Source organism: Carassius carassius, chromosome 14, assembly GCF_963082965.1.
Source record: "Carassius carassius chromosome 14, fCarCar2.1, whole genome shotgun sequence".
NCBI lineage: Eukaryota > Metazoa > Chordata > Actinopteri > Cypriniformes > Cyprinidae > Carassius > Carassius carassius.
Window position 1 is genome coordinate 11,652,421 of NC_081768.1, and position 18,565 is coordinate 11,670,985.

An 18,565-nucleotide genomic window follows, 5' to 3' on the forward strand; every position below is an offset into this window, starting at 1 on the left:
TTGCACTCATCTAGTCTAAACCTAATTGTGTAGATAACAGGTTTTAGCTGTTAAAGATATTATATGTTCAATTATATTTGCCTATTTGTAGCTAACCAATAGCATGGTTAAAATGATTAATCAGCCCCTGAATTAGAAAATATTACAGATTTTATTGTTGTACTGTATTATCAGTAGTGTTTGAAGAACCTGACTATGCCATAATGCTTTATCTCTTAATCATAATATAAATGTTCATGTTTCTAATGTTTACTTTAAATAAATTAAATTATTAAAACCGGTCTTTTATACATTATAATACACAAACTGCATTATATGCATAAATATAAGTGTATTATGTATTTTGCTTACAAATAACATACCCCATACACAGGTAACTAACATAATACACTAGCTAATATTTGTATTTTTTAGTTTAGGAAAGTAAACTACAACAACCAAGGTAACTGATCTTAGGTCTTATTCTAGTAATATAATCAGAGGGTTAAATGTTCTTTAATATGCTTAAATAACACAATTATGACCTGTTTAAGCAGACATAAATGAGACAAGAAATCAGTGTGCTTTTTTGCTCATACTGTGTCATCCTCTGCTTTTAGAGGATTAATCTTTATTTTATACAACATGGCAAAAACATACAATTGTTACATACTTTAAAAAATTGCATAATTAAATTATGCATGTTTGGAGTTAAATTCATAATGCAATCCTTACTTTTTGAAAGAAAATGCTGTTGTTGTATGACAGATTTTATACTAATACTAGTACACATGAAATAACAACATCAGTGTGTAGGTAAAAATATTTTAATCTCATAAATAATTTTGGTATGAAACTCTATACTGTACATATTTACACTTGCTTCTCGACAAAGAGTATTTGGGCGTATACAGTCCCCGTGCACTGTGTTTTAGGCTCAAGTTGTGCACATCCAGTCAAGTCTGTTTTCAGCTCAGGCTTCGGTTTCACCAGCTCCAGCTCTGCGTATGTCAGACTGTCCTCTACCACCCTTGGCTTGAGGATGAGAAGAGAACAGGGCGTTTCAGATATATGAAGACTACAGTATGTGGTCAGAGGAGTTTCTCTGGGGAATGTGGGGTCAGAACAACGTGAAATTATAGGTATAAATTTAGGATTGTTCATAGACGGTTCTAACTAGGAGTCTCAAGTATGTCGGAAAAAACACTTTATCTGATAAACATATATTTCAGATGGTCAAAGGAAGTACTTTTAAAATGGAATGCAAACAAAGCAAGTGGACAGAGCAGTAGGATAGACGTATAAATGTTCTCCGATCCCATGCTAATCACACTTATTTAAAGAAGTCTGTGTTTTGCTAGTAAAGAATATATCAAGCTTATCGTTGACCAACCAGATTACAACCGGATTTCACAATACAATGCTGGACCGTAAAACATTTTCTGTTTTTTTTTTTTGTTTGTTTTTTTGCTACTTTTCTGCATTTCAGTGATGATTTCCCTGGAAACTAATCTAATATGAATCAAGCATGTTAAATAAATAATCACGCTTTGGAAAGCAATAATAGTAAATAAAATTATAACACCCATAAATGGAAGTTGGTATAGCAATAACTGTGGCGAACATAAAGCTCAATGAGAAAGCCACATTATTTCCCTCTTGCATGTTTCTAGTCTTTGAAAATTCAATTGTGAGTCTAAAGAAAGTGTGTCATTAGATGCAAATATGATCAAATTGTGAATAAAAAGATTACACATACAAAATAGATTATAAGACAAGTAATTTATCAAGATATATATTTAGGACAATTATAAAAAACCCTATTAGCATCACTTAATTTTTTTTAAATGCTTTATTATGAAAGAAAATAATGCTCTTATGTAAAATGAGTTCAATAAGTGTTAACCTTCCTACCATTTTTGTAGGTTGTGCCCTTAAAAGTTTGGTCCTACGTGGCTTTCTTGGTACAGGTGCTAGAAAAAAATATGACGAAATGTGTAATACTTTTAAGAGTTCAACATTTGGTAACATCAAATAATTTAAAGCATTTATTAACTTTGGTTAATGTTCATTTTTACATGTACTAATTTCACTGTAAATAACAATTAATTCATGTATTTTAAATGAACAAGAATTAATAATGAACAATAGTACATTAATAAATTAACATTAACCTATATAATGAAATGAAATAAATTCTCTTTCACGTTTCAAAATACCTAATTTATTAACTAACTTAACTGAATTGCACCTTCTTATACAGTGTTACCTAATATTTTGATAAACCAGTCATTTTTTATTTGGTGTTATGTAAGGGTTTCAGTCTGTTACATACCTTTAGCTGGTATCTGTGGTGGTGGTAGCTGTTCAGTGATGTTTCTGAGCTGCGGTTTGTGTCGTCTCTCTTTTCTGTGCATTGCAGGAGAGGAGCTGGACACACTGGTAACTGTCTCTCCTGAACTGGATATATAAAACAGAACAAAGTTATTCTTAGAATCAATCTAAGAATCAATCAATCAGTCAGTCACTTAAAACAGTAAAGCAGTGGTAAATCATATTGCATAGCTTTACCTGTTTTCAGGACACTTCACAAGGTAATAACTGGCTAGATAGAGATAGAATTGAACAAGCATAAGAACATAAATAAATAATATGTGTGTCATAATAAGAAAAACGATCATAAAATAAGAATAAAATAATTTTTGATGTATTTTGAAATGCATTTTGCTCTGATGACAGTATTTTTAAAAGTATCATGTAAATGATTTGACTGTAAGTTAAAAAGCTCATCACCTCGTAGTCTTTGTTTGTGCTGCAGGTGCTGACATGTGATAGTCATGGCAAAGACAAGCATACAGACCAGACCGATAGAGCAGATGAGCACAGCACACAGATACAAATCTGAGAAAGATCACAGCATAGCAATGTGGTGTAAATATAAATTCAAAGCCCTGACCTTGCAAGCAACAATGATGCATTACTTTCATTTACACACAGTAATGTATTTTTTTTATTTTGTATATAAAATGTAGTAGACTTTGTAATAATGTAGTGGAAATTGGAGTTGGAGTGGAGTTGTAAAGTGTCATAAACCAAAGAAGGATCCTTATTCCAATATAAGCTTGGTCAGAGCTGACCACAAAAATAAACCAAACACTGCAAGCACACTTGGTTTACACTTGGTTGAATTTGGTTTGGTCTTTCTCCACCAGTAGGGGGGAGATGTAACACACTAGCCAAAGCTGTGATCCTATCCACTTTATCAGTGATAGAGACCATACTCCAGACTGCAATAAACAACATGTTCTTATTTTATTAAAATAATGAGGTAACAGCATACCTTCAAACATGCGCCATATGACATCAGCTTTTCCTGTGGTCGGTATATGATGTACTGAAAACATTAAGAGAGACAAGTAAAGCGTGTAAAGTAAAAATAGTTAAAAGTAAAATGTTAAAAATAATAATTTTATTAAACAAAGAAACTAACATTTTATGAGAACTTAAATCAGACTTTTGCTTTTATTGACCATTGGGATTAGTTTTTTTTTTTTCTTCTTCTTTGTTTTTTTTTTTTTTTTTTTTTACCAAACTGGTTTTCAGTTATGGATTTTGTTGTGCTTCACATTTGTATTGTAAGTTAACAATCTAAGTTTAGGGTAAACACAATAATGAAATGTATTAACATTGTTGCATGTTTGGCTCAAGGCTCAGCCCAGTCATTCTCCCCAACATCTTGTTTTCCTTGCAGATTTTTTTTCAGGGTTGTGTTTGATTAGGCTTCAGTATAACCAGGCAAGGACATTTAGTTAAAAAGGAATTTGTTTTAGAGTCCTCTAAAAAATATTTAACCTTTGACCCTGAGAAATGTGGCTTTATAAAGCTTATAAACAGCTATTCACATCACAAAATCACATAAAGCTTATTAATAGCTATTAATACATACAGCATCCATTACATCAATGTTTAAAAAACTTAGTCTACTATTAATTACTGTTAATACTTGTTTACCTAGGAAACAAAATTCCGATTTCTGAGAATATATGGAAAATCATATTTTCTCTCATTCTTTATTTAATTGTTTTTCTTAAAATTTTTACTGCATGGCATTTTTTAAAACATGTCAGGTCAGAGAAAATAGCTTAGAGATGTTGAGGGCACTGCTGGACAGAATTACTTTCAAAGCTAATTGTATGATATTTAGGTAAAATGTCAAATTAGCTGAATAAAATTTACATCATTGTATGATGAAACACAATAAAGGTTCTCACTCTCTTAAAGCTTTAATTTGTGTGCCACTAGCATTACAAAAAAAATATATATATATTTAATGAAGTTTCCGGAACACTCCCTTCATTGGCTAGCCAAACAAAAACATAGTTCTGCCTCCACACCAACACAATTTCTTACATCAGTTGTTGCTGTGATGGGATTGGGAATTTTAAAATGTTAAACCAAACGTAAAGGTAAATTAATCTACAAATAGGTGTCTTTACATATTCAGTTGTGAGACAGTATCTTAATGTAATTTCACATTGTTAATTACTAGAGCAGTGAAAAGCACAAGGGATGAGCTTTAAATAAACCCTTCCAAAAAACCTACAGAAGCCCTGATCATCAGCAAATTAAAATACTTTTTAGCACCATTCTCTGTGTATTCTGGGCCCTAACAGATCCGGTTGTGCGTCTCCGCTAACATGAACTACATTAGCACTGACTCTGCTTGAAATGAAGACCAGAACAGCTGTGACTCCATCCGTAGGAGCTATACAGTTACACATCTGATCTGCATTTTCTTTCAAGTCAAAGCCATTCTATTAAACCCCTGCTAAGCTGAAGGGTTCAGCACATTTTCAGATCTGCAGACACATTGTGCATTTTGTGCAATAACACTCGAGAATAATGTGCACAGATTCAAAGTCAAAAGGGTGGGGAAGAGCGTACAGTATGTTTGAGTGCTGCTTTTGTTTTGGGAAAGCATTAAGTCATTTTCTGGCCGACCCTGTGGCTGTAAGTGGTTAACCTCACTCTGTGGTCCTGCTTTGGTCTATTTTATTCATGGTATTTCAGATGGTTGACATTGTTTTGTTGTATCTTTCACAAGACAAATTCCCCGGTTTAAGTCAACCTACGACCTTCATTTCCTTTCTTATTGCCTCTTGTTTGTTTACTCTCTCACTTGGTTTTATCTTTTATTTTTGTGTCTCCGATTTGGTTAAGTGTGGTATCAGTGGTTGTCTAACCCCTGCAATAATATTCTGTTGCTTTTATTCAAAAACACAACTTTATATATGTGAAATATATGTTGATGTTTTTTCTTCAAGCAAATCATCAGCTACATATGCACTTTATGGAAGGTTTTTTTTTTACTGCGTTTATTTCTCTAAACAAAATCTGCTTGAATGTACAGTGATTTCAAACACATTAATTTTTATTTATTTATATATATATATATATATATATATATATATATATATATTTATATTTTTTTAAATTTAGCTTCTAAATGTTTTTGTTTAACAAAACAAAAACAAAAAAGATGCAATGGTTTGTCATGGCCAGTGATGTAGCATAACTATACATAAATTCATTTTTTGAACTTTATAAATTATAAAGAGTTACTTTAAAGAAATAGCTCATCCAGAAATGAAAATTGGGTCATCATCCACTCACCATCATGTTGTTCCAAACACATATGAGTGTCTTTCTTCAGTGGAACATAAAAGAAGAAATATGACTTGTGCACTGTATTCCAAGCCTTCTGAAGCCTATAATAGCTTTGTGTGAAGAACAGATTGAAATGTAATTTATTATTCACTGAAAATCTTTACATATGCCCTAGTTCTCACTGGCATGTTTTTGAGAGAACAAAACCATTTCACAAAATCTGACTTATTCATGGACTTATTCAGTTCTCAAGTTCAACTCTTGAAGGTAAAGATTTTTCAATGAATAACTAACATTTTAGTCTATTAAATCACACAAAGTGATTTTTAAATGATTGAAAGCTTTAGTATATTCTTCAGAATATCCTTTTATTCTACAGAAGCAAGAAAGTATTTAATTGCAGAAATTAAGTAAATGATGACAAAATCTTTATTTTTGAGTGAACTGTCACTGCAAGTGCATGCAACAAACACTTATTTGTTCTCTTTATTGTGGCTAGCATCAAGCAAATGCCATTTATCACGCAGATGATTAATCCAATGGACACTGAGGCTTTGGGGACCTCTTGGTGTCCGAACACCATAGGAAAACTCATAATGCAGCCAGAGTAAATGTTTTCATTGCATTTTTGCCAAGTCTCCTCTCTCATTCCCCACAGCATGTCCAGGTTGCTCTCGTTAACAGCCTCATGGTCTGTTTGTGTTGGCCCAGAACACATTTATAGTGGAAATGATGTATATACGTGGAAGGTGGAACCCTGAGACTTACAAACACACTGAAGCTAGCATGTAAGACAAGGCTACAACTTGAGAAATGGGAACATATACGCCTCATTTTCACGTTGATTATTTGAAATTTTATGGACCATTCGAAAACTATTTAGATTTGGGCTTTGAACTGTTGACATAATGTCACTATGTGAACCTGATAGTCGCTCTTTTGTGATGTTCTGAAAAGACAGACCATCCCATCTGTAAAAGAAGTTTACAAATAGCTAACAAAGACCTTTGTCACCAATTGTGGAATTGGAATTGACCCTCTGTTGGGTGAACTAAAGGATTAGTGAACTGGAGGAAACAGCTGTTGTGTGGTTAGCCCTGACCGTGGCAAGACATCACTCTTTCACCACATCCAATTCAAACACAGTGTCCGTTGGTGCTAGTGATTAGTTCCTGAATTGAACATTTGTTTTGAACTCCAGATTGGTAACTTGCTTAAAAAGCTTTCCCATTGTGAATTTGGTCATTTACGTTTTGCATAGTTCTGCACTATTCTTTGCCATTTTGTAGTACAAGTAGTGCAAGTATTGTGTTCACACTAAAAAACGCAGTATAAGTATGCTTTGGGCTTTGGTTAGCTAAAATGCTAAAGCTTACGGCAAACACCAAAATGAGAGGACCATTAACTGAAAAAGGCTTCATGCTTCCATGTAGTAAAAAAAAAAACTGTGCTTCATTTTCGGACTATAGTATCCTTAAGAAGTCATATACTGTACAGTGTATTGTACATCATTTTAGACACTGCTTTAAAAATCCTCAAGTTACCTCGTAATTCCATGCTCCCTGTTCCATTCGACGAGGCCTTCCACTTGTTTCTGTGCTTCCGTATTTCCTGCACTTTACAGGTATAGTTGCCCCTGTCCTCCAGGGACACATTCAGGATCAGCAAACGGTAGATCTGACCATCCATTTCTTCCCACAAGTGGAACTTGCTCTGGGGAAAGTGTTTGCTGTAGTTGCCATAATATTTGCTCTTCTTCATGCCCATCCTGACCACGAGGTGCTCGTCTTCAGGGGTGGGGAAGTAGAGCCAGCGTAGCACCAGGACATGGCTGCTTATCTTTCTCTGAGACACTAAGCAGGACAAAGTGATGTTGTCTCCCTCCATACACATGCTGATTGGCCCAGGTGTGACGGTCACATTTAGAGCTTCACTCAGCTCTGGAAAATACATGGAGTTAAAAGAATAAAAGCATGTTTACACTTTCTCTGTATTATTGCTACTGATGTAATATCTGTTGTATTATATTAAATACAGTATATCTGATTTTGTGATATGGACTTCGAAAAAGTCCATTACTTATCTAAAAAAGTTATTACTTGTCATGATTTAAATATGTTGGCAAAAGATAAATAAAATGGATTTTAAACATAAAAAGAAAACCAAAGAGACTAAGAAATTACAAATGTATTTTTACAAATTTTTAAATATATATAAATAATATTAAATATATATATTTATATACCAGGTTATATTATTTATTCCTGGAGCTTCATGAGTGATATCCCCTTTTCTGGCCCAAGTCCATGACCCCTAAAGGGTATAAAATATCTGAATGTATCTGGGCTTAATACGCTGTGCCAAACAGAAACTACAGGTGGAAAACATTTGTCTGCCTTCTTGAACTAGAGGATAGAGCAGGGAACATGACAGCAAGATTGTATCCAGCTGTTTAAAGACTTTGTCGTGTTTATGTTGTGTCCCAATTATTCGAGTCCCTCGGGTCAACCGGTGCTCTGTTTTCAATGCAAAAACCACATCACAAGAAATATTTGGACATAAACAAAAAGTCTTACAATAATAATGCTGATTAAAACCCTGACCTGAAAATGTCTAGTTGCTGATACTGCTCAGATTAATGCAACATTTTGCAATATGTTTTTGCACTGAAGAAAAATACATATATTTAATGTAAAATGAGATCAGTGAACAAAAATAGAAGAGTTTTGTTTACTTAGTTTAAAAAAAAAATTAAGCATGCAAAATAGTTTTATGCAGATGAACGCTGCAGTTACATACAGTTACAAATGTGAAGCGGTTGTCTGAAAAATCTCACTGATCATGTACCCCCTGAAAGCCATTTTGCAAGTTGTATCGTCATTGCATATTAAAAGGCCAACATAAACAGACAGTCTTACCTCCAATAAAAGCTCTAGTCAGGAGAACTATCGCAACAGCAGAGAGCTTCATTTTGCAGACCCGTAGGCTCCATAAACCCAACTAAACGTCAAGAAAAGAAAGGAGTCCCTGGGATTTTCTCTCCTTTTCTTTCTGTTTCTCCCTCTCAGTGTGTGTGTGTGTATGTGTGTAATCTGAAACAGTGCGTTCTCTGTTCCCAGTTAGAAACACCCCTCTTTCCCAGTCTTTCTTTTTTTCACCCGCTCTCCTTTTCTTTTTCTCTTTCTCCATCCTGTAATCACTCTCCACTGCCAGTTAAAAGTACATAGGAAATGTAATTTCCTGAGAGAACCTTTGGAAGCAGCACAAATTTTCAGCTGGACCTACAGCATATTATAGTATAGGTGAAGTGTCTTTGTAGTGTTTATGTCCTTATAATGAGTGGACCGTCACAAAGCTTAAAGGAATTGTTAACCCGAAAATGAAAATTAATGTTGATCCAAACTCATATGACTTTTTTATTTCTAGTGATAAACACAAAGAAATTGTATTGTTATGTAGTGCAGTTTATTTCTTCCATGCAATTACAGTGATTGTGACTGAGGCTTTTAAACTTTAAAAAAGATACAGTAATCTAGTCTGAAAAACCCATGAACTACATAACTTAAACAAAATATATAAAAGCTTTGTATAACAAACTGACCAAACGTATATACATAAATGTATTCTATGGAAGAAAAATGTCAAACAGGTTTAGAAAGACATGAGGATGAGTAAATGATGACAATCTTTAAACTTTTGGGGGAACTATCCCTACTTTGACTTAAAAATATGGCGGAGTTGTAATGTAGTTTTCTGTCTTCACTGCAGAGTTCTTGTCCACCCATCTCGTGGTTTGAAGCATAATGGTTTATTGGGTAGGGTAATATGCTGAGCTAGTGGTTTCTCCTACTGACAACTCCTGCCAAGAGGAGTTGAATTACACAATGTGCTTATATATAGCAACAGAGTATAGGACTACAGCTTAACACGAGTCCTGCCAGCTAAATACTTTTGTCTTTAACTCTGTATTGTTCAGAAAAAAAAAATCTTTCCATTATTCTGACTTAATCAAGGAAAAATGTAAAGCATATTTACTGTATGTTGTAATGGAGACATAGCCTGTTGTGAAATTCACGGCCAGCAATAATAAATAAAACATGTTAAACTAAATGAGCACACAAGTATGAAAATGGCAGTTATTAGTAAACTTTGATATGATGGAATCAGTCACTTTCATAGATCAGATGTTTTCCATTTTTCAAAGCATTTTGCAAAGCACAAGCCAGAGTCTCAGCAGTCTCAATGACTAGGAAATCTGTATAAACAATTGTCAACAAGGAAAAAAGGACGGTATTTTACATCTTTGGCTACATTAAAAATGGAATGCTAGCATGCATTTACTCAATTTGCTAAAATATGTATTTTTTTATATATAAACATGTGAAATGGAATTAGCATCCAGTTATCATCCTGAAAAGAAGTACAGTTACTGTTACATAAATAATGAGTCAAAAAACTTTAAAAAATCACAGCTGATTCCTTTACCATATTGAAAATGTAAACTCTATTTAGGCACTCTGCATTGTTGAATACTTTTTTTTTTTTTGAAAATGCATGCATAAGCTTACTGTACATACTGTATGCTGCAGAAATAGCAGTATAATGTGATGATATTCCAAAAAGCATTAAACAATATAGAAAACAGTAGTGACATCACTCCTGGAGTTAAAATTAGTATTTTTTCAAGCTCATTTATCAGGTTGTTCTTTGCAAAACACCTGTTTTTTATTTTCTAATTAACCAGTTAATCATGCCAGCAAAAAGCAAGAGAATCTCAATTCATTTTGAAATAATTACATACCACATGCATTCTCACTATCAGGACTCTACACTGACTCCATGTGGTTACAACACAGAAGATGACAGATCCTCTCACATGGAACCAACTCGTAGCTACGCATATGCAAATATGAGATCCACTTTATGCTTATTTACTGTATATGGCTTTTATAGTTAAAGAATATGTAAAATGGTTCAGTTTTTTCACAGGCTGAAAGCTTGTGATCTGGGTGACATTTTGCAGCAAATGTGTATAAACTGGTGAGTGTGTGCGCCAATAAAAAGGGTAAATGGATATAACTAATTTCATGTTGCCCTTAGATAACGTAAGACACGGTGATTCTTTCACTTATTCAATTACAGTTTAAGACATTGCCCACCCGCAGACCTGACTCCTGCAGCGAAATCATGCATTTCATATCAGAGTAGATTAAAAGGGCTCATGGAGAGAAGCTCTCAGTCAATCAGTAAGTGGCTTGTTAATGTAATACACGAGTCAGCGGGAGAGACGGCACAATAACACACACATCACATCAACAACATCTTAGCTAATACAGGATTCTCATAGTCCGGTCTCTACTATGGACATCTTTGTTTGATCAGTGCCGGTTACAGTAAGGTGCTTGACCGACCTCCACAGATGCCTCTTAAAGTTTTTAATGTGAGTCGAGGACCAGGGGAAATCAAAAGGAGATGCTCTCTCATATCTCTGGTATATGTAGCATCTCGAGGGAGCTCTTGTTTAACTCATTTGGGTCACTCGCAAGGCAACAAAGCAACACAAAGACACCCTTCCATTAAATCACTCGCACAGTTTGTTTGTTTATTGGCTCTGCCATTAGGGCAAATTATTCTCAGTTAATTGGTTTTATAATTATACCACTGGATATGCAGAGGACCAGCATTTTGGCACTCTAAAAAAGAACCAGTGTGGAAATGGGACTGTTTAATGACTAGACTATTTACATATTATAGCCTGTTGCTGTTCCCCAGTATCGGTAAATAGTGATGTAAATTTCTGGGAATAAAAAACTCTTGTATCATGATCTTTGGATGTCAGCGATCCTAGTTTGAAACAGGGCTTATTAGCTGTAAACTACTTAAATTCTGTAGTAGGCCCAGTGGATCAGCATTTAAAATAAGCCCATAAGATTTTAGTAAAAAAGAAAAAAAAGTGCTATATTTATAAAGGCATTTGTCACTCTGAATTCATTACAATTTAGTTTTTTTCTTCTTAAAGCATGCAGAGGAAGATCTATTGACATTTTCATTCAAATGACTGTGGGGTTTTAATAAAAAGAGGCAGAGCAGGCCCCTCAGGAGGGAGTCATTTAGCTCAAGCTTTATTCAGATGGGGGCGGTGGCTGATTAAGTCACAGACCAGCTCATATCCTTGATACAATCAATATCCGAGAACATTACAGGCGCCATAAGAAGAGCTATGCGTTATTTTCTCTCAGCTGCATTTTGTAAATGAGCCTGGGAGCAGTGATGTTTTTCTAATACTTGATGGCCTAAGGACTTTCAGTGACTGCTTATTGACTGTGTTAATTATTTGTCTTTGATGCACACATAGTTTATAACTTAACTTAACTTAGAGTTAAAACAACTGTCATTTCAATTAAGATACAACAACTCCATCACAATTAATTTTGTTTGTATTATGTGGGCTTCATATGATGACAAAATGATTACAACCATTCTCCCCATCTGACATTGGTTAGATAAATAGATAACCTCACCCCTAATCTCACTTTATTGGTTGACAACCCATTCTCACTCCAAAGGCGTCAAAAACCGAAGATTGTTCAAGCGACCCTAGCATCACTTTTATTACATCAAATGTGCCTCTCACCGTCGAAATATCGACACACTACAACCTTCATTGCTTTCTGTGGGAAACTTGGCATCAGAACTTCGACGCGAGGACATGAAATGTTTATCCAAGTACACCCGGCTGCAGCCTGCTTCTGTTTATCGCTATGAAATCACGTTCAAGAAGTCTCATTCAGCACACATCTCGATACTTGCTATCAGTTCCATAGTTTGGGTGAGTAGCCGTAAATACGCTCTTTTAATGCCTTTTATAAAATGTATTCTGTCTTCTTTATTAATCAGATTAGCGCCATATGTTTAATCGCTGTATTATATCGGTCATCCGCAGCTGTCTTAGAGTTTCATTGTGTTTAAATAAATGAACACAGCTGCTAATTAGTGTGATTAAACTCTATGTTTACGTGACGTGCCATATATCTTCGATCCGTTTTATATTAATTTTAGGTTCAATAATGTAAGTTGTATTTGTAGTATAATCATGGTAATCACGACACTTACTCAAGTTAAAACACAATAAACGGGACATTTACCATGTTTTTACCACAGTAACTGTAGTTTTACTCGGTATATTAATAATCAATACAACAATACCATAATCACCAAATCAGCTATGTTTGTATCACTGTAATGTTAGTGTTTTTATGTGCTTTTGAATGACAGATATCACAGTAATCATATGTTCTCCATCATGCACAAGGACTCACCTCTTTAACTCTTTACCCTAAAATCTTAAAAATGTGTCTTATATTTAATGAGAGGAATCTATCTGTTAGATGGGATACAACTGCGACTGCTGGGCATGTGCACATCAATATTTCCCAATTTTTGTCAAGCTGAACAACGGAGGAAGGTGTAGACGTTAATAAAACAGAATCTAATAAGTAGCTAATTTAATCTATTGTTAACCGAATCTATCCCTTCAGCCGAAAAACGAAAGACATCTGTCATAAATGGATAAGGAAATGTGACGCCGCTGCTCCGCTTTGATGTCATTGGCTGTGAATTTTCAGGACAGTCTGTGGTTGGACTATCTTTTAACCCATATTAAACAGCGCATCATGTTAAAAAGTATGTTTTGCTGCTATCATCACATTAGTAATATATTAAGCCAACAATGAACTGTTGCTATCTTGAGAAAAATTACATCTTTAGCGAGATCCTAACCCTAAGCATTACTTCAATGAACTACAAAAAACAGCGCCTAGTTTTGCCTTTCCATAGATAGAATGACGAAGGCTTGTGGGTAATGTAGTTTAAAACTTTTTATTAATGAAACAAAATAAATTATTTATTTTAAGGAAAACTGGATATCTAAATATGTTCATTGTGCAAACCTCTATGATATATTTGAGAGGCAGGCTGAAATGTGGTATTTTACAGTGAGCAAAATTTAAAATGCCTTTGTGCCAGCTTTCCATTTATTTCTGAAAACTGTGCCCAACATTATTTTATCAGCATAGCATAAGTAATAATCCTGCCCATTTTCTCTTTGATATGTTAATTGGATTCTGATTTACAGCCATTTAAAATGTACAGTTTTGGGCTCTTCCGGGGGGTGCTACTGGGCCCCTGGGGGTAGAAGGGCAGTAAAACCTACATATATGTATTCTCCTCATCATGGACAACAAACTGAGCTGAGTCACATTTATATCTGACAGTTTTCACAGTCCACCGTTTTTTGTTCTTACGTCATGGCTATTATACCTTTTGTAAGGACATTGTGAGGCCATCTGATGAAACATGGAAAAATTAGAAAGAAATGATTTAATAATGAAAATAATAGATTATTTCTTTGATTTTTGAAGTAAATGGCAATAAATATAATGGATGAACCTGCAACAACTTGCCTTTATCTATTCCCCACTGTAAAGGAGTAATCCAGGACAATTTATACACATTGTGATACTTCACTATTACACAAGGACAAATTCATGTAGTGCTAAGAATACTAATATATATATATATTATATATATTAACTAATTAGCAAATATCAGTGTAAAAATGTCCTCCTCACCCCCGTATCTTGCTCCTCAGGTGCTGGACATCAGTAATGTGCCTGCTCTTGGTTTTAATGCAGTACAAGATCCACATTGATCATTCCTGCTACATTCTCAGTTATCCCTCAAGTGTTTGTAACAATAAAGCCCATGGCACCACCTTGTAATGCAAAATAATTAACTCGTAAGTAACTCCCTTTATTTCACAAAAAAATTGCATATTTGTTACTAAAATATAAAAAATAACTTTCTGGTGTACTGATGTCCCAGATGTTAATAATCCGATCAAAAATGTTTATGTCTTAAGTAAAAAATAATCCCAATAATTAATATGTAGTTTTTCCAAGTCTAAAATAAACACATATGAGCCTACCTAGTAAAATGATGTATTTACCAAGAATCTTCAGAACACAATATTCACCATTTTCATTTTATTGAAGCATAGACTATAAAGTTGATAAAGTAGCATCAAGACAAATAAGATTCAAGGAAAATAATTATCATCAAAATACATTAACCTCATATATTAATCAGTTCACACAGATGAGTGATGAAATGTCCTTAAATGTCACACAGTCCCATCCAGTCAACTGTGATACATATAAGACATTTGATACTGTTTCAGAAAATAATGATTCCTTATCATCACATCTAAACTGGTTTCATCTCCCCATCGTGATCTTCTTCTCTCGTGTGTCTGGAAACAGTTTGTGGATGATATCCAGCACTGATGTGCTGTAGCTTTTTCTCAGCCAGAGGATCTCTCAGTCCTATGATCCCAGACCTGGTCAAAGTGAAACAAACAATCCAGATGAAGTTGTTTAATGGACAGAGAGCTCAGCTTATGTTCTGCGTGTTTTTAGCAGGGTGAGCAACTATGACCCTTTTAGGAAGGTTTGTGAGGGTTGGCTCTTAAAAGAGCTGTTGAGCTCGATATTGTAGACATGAAAAAGAAGAACAGCATTATCTGCAAACAATCCCGTAAGACAGAAAGGAAGGAAATATTAATTACGTGCAACTTGCAACAATACATTACATTGGGTTTTGTTTAGACCATAAAAGCAGCCTCTTTAAAGATGCTGTATAATTAAATGTTAAATGCATCCATTATTAAAAGCAAGTAATTAATAGCATGCTATAGTCATATGAATTCTTTTGATAGTGTCAGATGAGACAGTCCTGGGGCTTGTACAATATCATACAAGTGTTAAACTGAATTATTAAGACTGTGATGTGTGACTGTGTTTAGGGTTCATTTTTAAGACTTTGTCCCCGTCCAGATACCCACACTTGCAGTCTTGGCCACTTGAGAGTGTGTGTACGTGACAGTGTGTGCACAAGACTGTCCCTGGTCTTAATAATGCCAAAGCACAGTGTACTTAACGCACACTAAACCTCTCCAATACTGCTCCGGAGCGCTATACAACGCTTAGTGTATCCCATCATACATCATGTTTTGGAATAAATCATCAGACTTTTTGCCGAGATCTCACAAGAGGTCACGGAAATTTGTCCAATGTACAGTATGTGAAATATTGATAATTAGATATTAAAAGTCTCTGTAAACACATAAGTGTGTCCCATAAGGCAGTGGTTCCCAATCCTGGTCCTGGAGAACCCCAACACTACACATTTGAGATGTCTCCCTATTCAAACACACCTGATTCAACTCATCAGCTCATCAGTGTAGACTCCAAGACCTCAAAAGTGTGTTTGTCAGATAAGACAGACACCAAAACTGTGCAGTGCTGGGGTTCTCCAGGATCAGGATTGGGAAGGTCATGAAAAGTTCAACACACACTTATGGTCATCATGCTCACTAGAACACTAGGCCAAATACAGGAAAGATGTCAAATAAGTAATCAAGTGGTCAAGTGCAAAGATGGCAAGTGTGGGTATTTGGACAGTGCAACAGTTTAAGAAACAACAAATGCTGTACAAATTATAACAGCAGGAATGTTTGATAAAAGGGACAAACTATCACAGACTTACTGCTTAAAATGTCTGCCTCCGCAGCTTTCTGTCTTCTCCATTTCTGAAGGAATACCTCTACACAAACACCACTGGGCTGACTGCCTTTACGTCTTTTCAGCTAAAAATAAAAATAAAAAAAATAAAAAAAGGGGAGAGAAAATAAAATGTAATTATATACAGAATGTTAATAATGATCTGTGAGCAAAATATTTAGATATAAACTGATATGAATGAACTGCAAGATGGAAAAATATTTTTTTTATTATTTTTTTTATTTTTAATTTTTATTTTTTTTGGATTTACATTAAAAGGTATTAAAATCATGGTACAGAACATATGATTACTGTGATATCTGTCATATAAAAGCACATAAAAACACTAACATTACAGTGATACAAACATAGCTGGTTTGGTGATTATTGTATTGTTGTATTGATTATTAATATACCATAGTAAAACTACAGTTACTGTGGTAAAAACATGGTAAATGTCCCGTTTATTGTGTTTTAACTTCAAATTTCATTTATTACTATTGTGTCGTGATTACCATGATTTTACTACAAATACAACTTACATCATTGAACCTGAAATTAATATAAAATGGATCAAAGGTCTATGGCATGTCACGTGACCGATAGTTTAATCACACTAATTAGCAGCTGTGTTCATTTATTTAAACAGAAGACAGAATACATTTTATAAAAGGCATTAAAAGAGCGTATTTACGATTACTCACCCAACCTGTGCCACTTGTAAACTGGTGGCAAGTATCGCGATGTGTGCTGAATGAGACTTCTTGAACGTGATTCAGTGTTGCCAGATTGGAAATGTCCAAGTATCGTACCAGAAGTTCAAAATTATCGTATTTGGAAGAAAATGATCGTACATGAGTCAAAAGAGTTATTTATCTATTCTAAACCAACAACATTTTGAGTGAGACAAAATACTATCCCTTTATTTTCAGTTACTGTCTGCGACGCGGCGCATATTAAAACATATTAAAATGATTTTTAACACTTGCTTTGTCGTGTCCCGTGAAGAAGGAATTTAGCTGTTGCTGCGTGGTGCAGTTAACTCCACATCTGAGCCGCTGTCATCGGAATTCTTCTGCATTCTTAACACACCCTCAGGTGCACACGAACGCATTTAGAGTGTCTGTAATGAGCCGATTTCGTTTATGAGTAAAGAAGCCCTATGACTGCAACTACCATCATTTAAATTTTCATAAAATTCTGAAATTATCGTACATAACGGGATTTTTTTCATTATTGATCGTACATCGTACAGAGGTAAAAATTATCGTACAAATACGATAATTATCGTACGTCTGGCAACACTGACGTGATTTCATAGCGATAAATATCTCATGTCCTCGCGTCGAAGTTCTGACGCCAAAAGTTTCCCACTGAAAGCAATGAAGGTCATAGTGCGTCGATATTGCGACACCTAGAGGCACATTTGGCATCATAAAAGTGACGCTAGGGGCGCTTGACCATGCATCGGTTTTTGACGCCTTTGGAGTGAGAATGGGTTATGGTTGAATCAGTGTCTAAAAGGCTGTGATAAATGAATCTAAAATATACATTTTAGGATTGATATATGTTTTACATTTATTTTTTATTTTTTTTATTTTTTATTTTTTTTACAATTTCTACATTGTAGATTTTTTATCAAAAATAAATTAAAGCAGGAGACTTCACAACAACTATTCATTTCAATGCAGCTGTGCAACAATAAACTAAGAGTGCATTAAAGGAGCAATGTTATCTGATGTTATATGATGAAGCATTTAAAATTATTTGTCCAGCAGAATGGCTGTAATTGCAGTATGATCCCATAAATGTCATGATGGGTGATTCACAGAGGGAATGACCAGTGCTTGGAAGATACCACTACCCTGTTATGGGGTTCAACTATACCTGATCCCACTGAGCCCCCTTAAAACTTATTTACACATGATAGTGATAGTTACTCTAATATGTTAGGTTTTTACACTGAGAAAGCAAATAGAAAAACTATATCTATATAAATAATAATAATATATAGAATAGCATTTTGTCTCATAGTATAATAAGAATTGTATGAATATAAATAGATCCCATCTTTAATTGTTTATTTTATTGTATATTTACTTGAATTAAGTGTAAATCTCATTAAACACTGTCTGCTACTGGTTAGTTAGATAGTCCCGCTCTAAAACTCTCTCTCTCTCTCTCTCTCTCACACACACACACACACACACACACAATAATATGAAATATCACTTCTGATGTAAAACTTATTTTATAGATTCTAAGAATGCTTTCTACTAGAAAAAGGTTTCAGGATTTCT

At 34.5% G+C, this 18,565-nt stretch overlaps 2 protein-coding genes across 2 annotated transcripts in view; one reads left to right on the forward strand and one right to left on the reverse strand.

Annotated features, from left to right (window-relative positions):
* The window catches only part of LOC132156539 (transmembrane protein 72-like), a 144,254-nt gene that overhangs the window by 1,365 nt on the left and 124,324 nt on the right, over window positions 1–18,565 (forward strand). The gene's annotated exons all lie outside the window — the stretch shown is intronic.
* Window positions 578–8,794, reverse strand: LOC132156980 (V-set and transmembrane domain-containing protein 4-like). The gene is made up of 8 exons (XM_059566079.1): window positions 8,565–8,794; window positions 7,191–7,586; window positions 3,320–3,373; window positions 2,773–2,880; window positions 2,551–2,584; window positions 2,315–2,439; window positions 1,894–1,952; window positions 578–1,014 (listed from the first exon to the last, which is right to left on the reverse strand). Exons 1-8 carry the CDS (start codon window positions 8,614–8,616, stop codon window positions 853–855), a joined length of 990 nt encoding a protein of 329 aa, XP_059422062.1. The 5' UTR covers window positions 8,617–8,794; the 3' UTR covers window positions 578–852.